This window comes from Oncorhynchus kisutch, linkage group LG2 (genome assembly GCF_002021735.2).
Source record: "Oncorhynchus kisutch isolate 150728-3 linkage group LG2, Okis_V2, whole genome shotgun sequence".
NCBI lineage: Eukaryota > Metazoa > Chordata > Actinopteri > Salmoniformes > Salmonidae > Oncorhynchus > Oncorhynchus kisutch.
In genome coordinates this window covers 27,349,950-27,358,584 of record NC_034175.2, presented here as the reverse complement: position 1 = coordinate 27,358,584, position 8,635 = coordinate 27,349,950, and the positions used below count along the sequence as shown (strand labels likewise).

Sequence of the window (8,635 nt, the reverse complement as noted above, 5' to 3'; positions counted from 1 at the left end):
CACGCGTGTGTGTGTTTGTGTGCGCGCGCGTGCGTGTGTGTGTGTGCGTACGTGTGCATGCGTGTTGTTGTATGTTTGCATTCATGGGTGCGTGCGTGTGTGCCTGCATGCGTGTGCCCACATGTGTACAAGCGCATGAGGACACCTACCGAAAGAGCTGAGACGAAGCCAACATGAGCTAAACAAGAATTATGTGGTCATGCTCTATGGAACTTAATACACATTTGCTGATCATTACCTAAGATTGCTTTGTGTTAACTTTGGCAGACCTGGCTTTGGCTTTTACCATTGAAAGGGATGATGTATTTCCTCTTATTTAGTATTTGCACTGGGCTACTGAGTGGGAAGAGAAAGCGAGAGGAGGTATGCCTGTGACTGGACATGGCCATGCCAGGAATAACAGAGCGGACCTCGCTCCTTAGCCTCATTAGCGTGTGGAAAACGGGTCCCAGAAGACACAACAGGGTGTAAATACGGTTAAAAAGCCCTTCAGACTGCAGTTAACCCCATGCCAAGTTCTCCCTCTTTCCTTAGAGCCAGAATGAAAATGGCATTGAGCACGAGCGTTGGGCTCGAAAAGAGTTGTAACCCATGTTGCAAGGTCTCATAAATTTAAGAGAAGGAATTCAAAGAGAATTTCATTGAGCATAGCATTCACACATGCTGATACTATAGAAAGTCAACACCGTATAGGATCATGGGAGTTTGCGACCTTTTGATTAGGGGGGGATGTCTACATTAGACTATTTATTTTCTGTGCTTACGATGCTTATGCAATACTAGTAAGCCTACCTTCCATTGAAAAAAAGAACATGTTCACCACCCAAAGGGCATCCAGCCAACTTGACACAACTGTGGGAATCATTGGAGTCAACATGGGCCAGCATCCCCATATTCAATATTAGGAAGGTGTTCCTAATGTTTGGTGTACTCAGAGTAGATAATACATTCTAAATCTATATTATAATCATTTTAACACACATACACTGAATTGTTTGACCATTTATGTAATCTGATTCAACAAATGTAATTACAAAACTCCAGTGTGGAAAGCTATACATTCTAAATCTATATAACTTCTATGATGGAGTATTGACATTACAGTTGTTAACTCAGATCACATAAATGCTAGAACAATGAAGTGCATGCATTGTTAAAATTATTCTAATACATATTTTGGATTGACCAGCATACCTTCCTATTCCGTCATCCATGTTAAAATTATTCTAATACATATTTTGGATTGACCAGCATACCTTCCTATTCCGTCATCCATGTTAAAATTATTCTAATACATATTTTGGATTGACCAGCATACCTTCCTATTCCGTCATCCATGTTAAAATTATTATTTCATTTCACAGTTCTCTTATGTACTGTAACGCTCAATGAGTGAATAGGTGTGGAGTCAGGCGCAGAGAGCAAAAGGATGTGGGGAAAAACACGCTTTAATGTCCAGAATAAATCACAGGAACAAAAATAGAAAACAATAATGTGAAAAAATAAAGGACAGCGAGAAACCCGAAATGCAAACACAAACCACTCTAACACATACAGACGAACAAGCCCGCACAAACAGAAGCAGGCTGAACAAACTTAAATAACCCCACCCTAACAACCAAACAAGAAACAGGTGAAACCAATTAGACAAAACCAAACGAATACAGAACAAAGGATCGGTGGCAGCTAGTAGACCGGCGACGACGACTGCCGAGCGCCACCCGAACAAGAAGGGGAGTCACCTTCGGTAATATTCGTGACAGTACCCCCCCCCACCCCCCCCGACGCGCAGTCCCCGCAGCGCGCCGACGCCGGCCTCAGGGACGACCCGGGGGCCGAAGCGCCGGGCGATCCGGATGGAGGCGATGGAGCTCTCTCAACATAGATGGATCCAGAATATCCCCCACCGGGACCCAGCACCTCTCCTCCGGACCGTACCCCTCCCAGTCAACGAGGTACTGCAAGCCCCTCACCCGGCGTCTCGAGTCCAGAATAGCTCGTATCGTGTACGCCGGGGACCCCTCGATGTCCAGAGGGGGCGGAGGGACCTCCGGAACCTCACCTTCCTGCATGGGACCAGCTACCACCGGCCTGAGAAGAGACACATGAAACAAGGGGTTAATGCGATAATATGAAGGAAGTAATAATCGATAACAAACCTTGTTTATTCTCCTCAGGACTTTAAATGGCCCTACACACTGCGGACCCAGCTTCCGGCAGGGCAAGCGGAGGGGCAGGTTTTGGGTCGAGAGCCAGACCCTGTCCCCTGGTGCAAACACGGGGGCCTCACTGTGGTGACGGTCAGCGCTCTTCTTCTGCCGTCCACTCGCTTGGCGTAATGACTCCTGGACGGCCCTCCAGGTCTCCTTAGAGCGCTGCACCCACTCCTCCACCGCAGGAGCCTCAGTCTGGCTCTGATGCCATGGTGCCAGGACCGGCTGGTACCCCAACACACATTCAAATGGTGACATGTTGGTAGAGGTGTGGCTTAGTGAGTTCTGGGCCATTTCTGCCCAGGGGATGTATCTCGCACAATCCCCTGGCCGGCAATACGACCGCAGAAACCTACCCACCTCACTCTCTCAACCTGCCCATTACTCTCCGGGTGATACCCTGAGGTCAGGCTGACCGAGACCCCCAGACGTTCCATAAATGCCCTCCACACACGGGAGGTAAACTGGGGACCCCGATCAGAAACTATATCCTCGGGCACCCCGTAGTGCCGGAAGACATGGGTGAAAAGGGCTTCTGCAGTCTGCAGGGCCGTAGGGAGACCGGGCAATGGGATAAGACGGCAGGACTTAGAGAAGGGAGTCACCTTCGGTAATATTCGTGACATGTGCTTTGCCTTGCTGTCATGTGTGGATTTTTTTATAATGTTACTGTACCTCAGTTTTGTTTGTACTGTAAGAAATGTGTTTATGGCAATTACTTGTTGCCAAGTTAGACAAAAGACTACATTGCCCATAAGGGACTCAATATACAGGACCACACTTTTGGCTCAGTTAACTATTGACTCAGCTGCTTTCATGCTGAAATGATATGATTTCAACTACTGAAGAAAACACACACACACACACACACACACACACACACACACACACACACACACACACACACACACACACACACACACACACACACACACACACACACACACACACACACACGTTTTCTTTCTCTGCACAGCCACTGCCTTGTGGTGCTCTTTGCTTTATGATTGGTCTCTCAGAGGCCGCTGACACGCCACACAGGATTAGCATGCAGGACCTCTGAGTGGACGAATAGGCTCCATCTGGTGTTGTTTACCTTTGTCTTTTACAGGTCAAGCTTTATGATCTAGCCTATGTCCTTCTTTCATTTGAGAAGCCATTCAGATCTTTTCATCTGGTTACTGTTCAGTATCTCGGCCTCTTCAACAGCACTGTGTGGGTCCAGAGTCGAGAATAGAGTGAGAAAGTAAATAGAATCTGTATGATAGTAAATGTGTCACTCACCAGTAATTCTATAGGCAGCGCAGGGCCAGCTAGTGTTGAACCCTTTATATATTGGGGGCCCAGCGAGATTGCCCTGACGATAACATGGGGATTGATGTTGGCCATTAAAAGAGCCAGCTAGAGTTCTGAGCTCGGGCCTGGGGGGGTTACAGGCAGGCAGCCTCCCTCCCTGGGCCAGCAGCACTGTATATCAGCATGTTGTCACATGGGCTGATGTCACGGCAGGTCCTTCGGCTAAGAAAACACTCTTCAGTAGGTGACCAGTGCAAAGGCTCACTCACTACCTGGTAATGTGCTACTCATGCTGAGCGGTGCCCTGCACGGGTTCACAGCCATTCAAAATGTAATCTATAGCCTATTTGCTATTCCTGGTCTGTAACAAGAGTGGTTTAAACAAAACAAAGTGATCTGAGTCATCTTGTGGAATTGACTAAACTATAAAACAGATCAGAGCCTTACAAGCTAATCTGTGAAAATGTATTTTACAGATGTGATATGAAGTTTATACAGTTGTGTCCAGAATGAGAAAGGCTTACATGGATTGTCTATTGTATTTAAAGTAACAGCCGGGACATTGTAGAGAGGGGCCGTGGCCAACTTTTTACAGATTTCCTTTATCCATCACACCATGGTATAACTTTTGTTTCTGAACTTGTCAACCCAAGGAGTCTCTCACATGAACACTTGCTCATTTCACACACTACACTCACAGGACCTTGGAATAATCTGAAAACCCTATCTGAAAAAAGCTATTTGTCCCTTGGTGCATCCACATGAGTTATATCTCTCCCTGTGAACACTCGTGTTTATCTTTTCGTAATCTCCCCCTCTCCATCCCAATAGCTCCCCCGTCAGGACCACTCTGTTACTCTAGGAAGTAAAGCAGCAGTAGGGTCGTCATTATGGGAACATGTATGTTTGTTTATAAGCACAGGGGATGTAATTTAGTCAAAGGACACCTTAAGTTTCAATGCACCACTGTAGTGTGTTTCAGATTACCAAGGTAAATTGCCCATACAGCTCCATATCTTGAGTTTAAGTACATCCTTTGATTCTTTATTGTGCATATTATTTTACAGTACCTCTAGTATGAGAATAACTATTGGCCAGATACTCAATTGAGTATCTGAGTATTAAATTAGTTAAATATACAAAGTTAACCTACACAGACCGACTGTAACACAGTCTAAAAGATTGAGTGTCATTGCAAGCCTTCTTTCAAAAACAAAACATCGCATTGAACTTCGTACAAAACCCAGAACCAGCTTTATTACCAACTCCTCTCAAAAGCATTTCTCTAATTACAAACCAACTCAAAATCAGAAGACAATCCACAGATTAAAAACAGCATAGAATGTTATGTATTCCAATACAACGTAAAGTTATTGACACATGTTGACTCGTTGCATCATGTAAAGAACTGCGGGCGGTGAAAAACAGACATCTTTCATTCTTAAAATCGGACATTTAACAAACTAATTGAATAAGTCTAAATCATGATGGATGATTGCATCAAATAGCTAGTAATAACAGCACGATGGCAAAAAGAAAACAAGCTCGAAAAACTCTGATAGCAAAAAAAGGTCACGTTGGTTCCATTATGTGGCATGCTGAGCCAGGAAGGCTCTTATCCTCTGCAGCAGCTCCTTCTTCACACTATCAGGCACCAGAACTGAGGAGGAAATAAAGATACAGTATTCGTTTCGGGTTTTGATAGTTGTGTCAACGTTAAACTTTTTTGAAAGTTATTGAACAGAGGGATGAGAAGAAAGGTACTGTATACACAACAACAAAAAGGCCTAAATACCTCTTCCTTTAGGGGTGATTTCTACCACAAGGTCCTCGACGGTCACATGCTCCAAGCCCTTTTCTTTGATGACATCTGCAAACAATTACTTGATGAGTGGCATGATGGTTACACTGTTTTTTTTTTACCATGTCAGTGGCGTCATACTCAAAGGAGGCACATGCCCCCTCAGATTTGCCCTGGTTAAAAATAATAAAACAATTATTTTGTTTAAAATGTTGTTGTTCTCTGTCATACTACTAGCCACCTAGCAATTTATGAAGTTGGCTTTCGCTAGCCCAGATATATTCTCAATCTCCTAAAACTAGCTGCCAAGAGCCATTTCAGGCTATAAATGAAGTTAGAGTAGCTAGTGTGTCTAACTATTTTAAACAGCATGCCTGCTGGCAAGGTTGGTAGACTTTAGAAGAGCAAGCAAATTACAAAATGAACTGAATGAGACTCACATTCCTTTCAATCTTTTACCCAGAATTTTAAGCAGAGATGCATATTCAGTTTATATATATTTTTTAAAGAGCAGACAGGACAATACAGACAGATCAAGAGATTTGATGTGCAGAAAAATATCAATATCATTTTTACATAGAATTAAGCATAATGATTGCTGGGGGAAAAAATTGTGTTTCAGGTGTTTGAAAAAATGCTAAATTCTCCTTTGCAAAACTCTTACCTTTGCAATGAGCTTTCAGCTGATCCCTCCATCCGCATTCAGTGAGTTTAGCTCTGAGCAACTCCTTCAATCTGTGGTTCAACCAAAACAAGCAAGAAGAGTAGTGACCATAGAGTTGATCGGTCTTCTAATAACGATTAAATAGACATTTGTGAAATGTTCTTACCGCTCTCGTTCACCCATCTCAGTTAATTTCTGATTAATTGTTGCTCTCATCTTGGAATCTTTGCTCATATTCTTTTAGCTGCAAAGGTGAGATTCAGATTGAGTTTATGTTGTGGTGTTAGCTAGCTAGCTTTCATTAGTCAACTGCTGAGGCAGGGATCAGTTTAATAGTTCACGTTAGCTAGCTACTGTAACAGTCTACAAACAAGGTGGACAGCTGTCTATCATGAAAAATGTTAAGATTTGCGCTGTAGATAACATTAAATCACTCCTCTTTAGAACAAACTACGAGCAGCATAAACCATTGCTAGGCTTTACTTGCTAGCTATATGCTAACTGTTGACAACCTAACGTATTTTTGACATTAGCCAGGCAAACAAGCTCGTTCACTATCTGATAATTGGCGATAACAAGCTACATCGCTATCAAGGACGTAAAAATCTCACACTTGCCCAAAACGTTCGATGAAACGTGCATGCTGTTGCACACAGTGCCAATAAAATTATAACTGGCGAGCTAGTTAGCCACAGCTAATTGTTGTGTCCCACAATGAATAAGGACCCCCAGGAAACCGTTGATACCAGAAAAGGTTCCTAACTTTTAATGAAGTACTATCGTTATGCCACTAGGTGGTAGCGTTGAATAAGAACTCGGATTATAACAGACTCAACTCTTACAGAGTGATAACGTTACATAGATGAGATCAGTGGAGTTTTATGTTCTTACAATGCCTCTTATTGTACACGTGACCATGAAGTGCTGTTTTTGGCAAGTATTAGATGGTTGCTCAATCCTAATAATATTCGGTAAGAAGAATAACCCTGAGTCTAGGTTAAGATTATTTTATGAAATCCTGAAACTCCATAGTTGAATGCACTGATCGTCAGTTTGGATACTGCTAAATGACAAAATGTAAAAATATAAATATTATGACATCAGTTTAGATGTCAGGTGTTCTGTTTCTTTTTAGCTGTCTAAAAATCAACTTCCATCAATTTGTAGTACGGTCAAAGATACTGTATTTCAGTTTCCAATCTCTGGTGTTGCACCACTTTTAATATGGTGTTGGAAATATTACTTTATTTTGTGACGTTTTTATCCTAACAATGTCTATTCCCTGCCTGGAAAATCTTCATAATTGTATGGAAAACAATTAGCTCAAGAATATTGGAACAAATATTGGAACAACATAAAACTTGTGACCTTGTCAAAAAGTTCTGACCTTATGGCGTAATGGTTAAGGTATTGAATTGACAGTCACTGGGCCAGGGTTCATACCCCTTGAATTTGCTACTTATGACAACATGTTTACACAGGCAGTCCAATTCTGATCTTTTGCCCAATTATGGTCAAAAGATAGGATGTGAACGGTCAAAAGACCAATAATTGGGTAAAATATCAGAATTGGGCTGCCTGTGTAAATGCAGCCCATGTGTTTGAAACTCTTTTTCAAATGAGTCAAGGGAGAGAAGGATAGGATAACATTGTTTTGCAAACAAGTTGAAGTAACAGAGTATGTGACTAGAAAACAAAGTTAACCAGGCTGAATATGCTGCAGTTTTGAAATGGTATCCTAGGGTTGGTTTAAAGGAGGATCAAACATGATAGTGGATTTTCTAAGACACTTGGCACCGTCTCCTAATTCCTTAATGGGGTACTCCTGCCAACCATTAGCCACCTGGGGTTACTGAAAATGTTTATTTTCTCAGAAATTTTTTCCTCAGTATTTTGATGAATGATCTGTGCATAGCCCCTTACATCACAGTCTAATACATGGGGAAAGAGCAGGGATTAAAAGTGGATTTAGCTGTTAACTTAAGATGTAGAGAAAAACAATGAGAAAAAAACTGCAGATACTTCATCACATCCTTTCTAGATCACATAGGCCTACTACATATACTAATATACTTTGTGTGATGTTTAGAGAAAGAAGGCATTTAAAGTGACGAGAGTTTACCTCAGAAGTCTTTCATGGTTTAAGAAGAGTTTTGTGTTAAATGCAGCTTGAAAAAACATGCCGTGTCTGCTACAACATGTTTGAACACGACACTACCGGAGTATTCAAACGAGAAGGAGTTATCCGAGGATAAATAAACCTCAAACTGAAGTTCAAGTATTGATTTAAACTGATCAGTTGACGGTTTCTTCCTGGGTTGAGGTAAACAGATGCCATCCTTCAGAGTCTAGTGGTCACTGGAATATCCCAACACTGACTACCTGACCGCATAATTAATTAAGTCTGGGCTTTTGGTAAACAAATCTCTCTTTAAAGTACAGGAACCCCCTGCAACCCCTTATTATGTGTAATATAAAAAATAAAAAAACATGACAGTCTACTACGCCTGTTCTGCTCAACTACAGTTTAATGAAACACTTTCCTGACTTTTGGAATCCATGAAGAACTTTAATTGCCTCTGTTATACTGACTTTAAAGCACCCAAACTCCTGCAGACCTCTGACTAAATTGACAAGCAGCAAAGAGATTCCCACTGAAGG

The 8,635-nt window shown here is 42.2% G+C and overlaps 1 protein-coding gene across 2 annotated transcripts; it reads right to left on the bottom strand.

Moving 5' to 3' along the window:
* Window positions 1–4,734: 4,734 nt before the first annotated feature.
* LOC109902208 (transcription and mRNA export factor ENY2-2) lies at window positions 4,735–6,719 on the bottom strand. Of its 2 annotated transcripts, none has more exons than XM_020498375.2 (5): window positions 6,592–6,719; window positions 6,141–6,218; window positions 5,975–6,045; window positions 5,305–5,379; window positions 4,735–5,169 (listed from the first exon to the last, which is right to left on the bottom strand). In XM_020498375.2, exons 2-5 carry the CDS (start codon window positions 6,206–6,208, stop codon window positions 5,096–5,098), a joined length of 288 nt encoding a protein of 95 aa, XP_020353964.1. In that variant the 5' UTR covers window positions 6,209–6,218; window positions 6,592–6,719; the 3' UTR covers window positions 4,735–5,095. The 2 variants fall into 2 exon arrangements, with proteins under 2 accessions (XP_020353964.1, XP_020353971.1); XM_020498382.2 differs by having other exon boundaries at window positions 6,586–6,695.
* Between the last annotated feature and the right edge of the window lie 1,916 nt (window positions 6,720–8,635).

What these genes read in the sequence shown, in the direction of transcription:
- LOC109902208 (XM_020498375.2), bottom strand. Translation starts at nt 6,208, where the DNA reads ATGAGCAAAGATTCCAAGATGAGAGCAACAATTAATCAGAAATTAACT. An exon ending in GAGATGGGTGAACGAGAGCG is followed by an intron (nt 6,046 to 6,140) that starts GTAAGAACATTT and finishes GTTGAACCACAG; the next exon opens with ATTGAAGGAGTTGCTCAGAG. An exon ending in AATCACCCCTAAAGGAAGAG is followed by an intron (nt 5,170 to 5,304) that starts GTATTTAGGCCT and finishes TTTCCTCCTCAG; the next exon opens with TTCTGGTGCCTGATAGTGTG.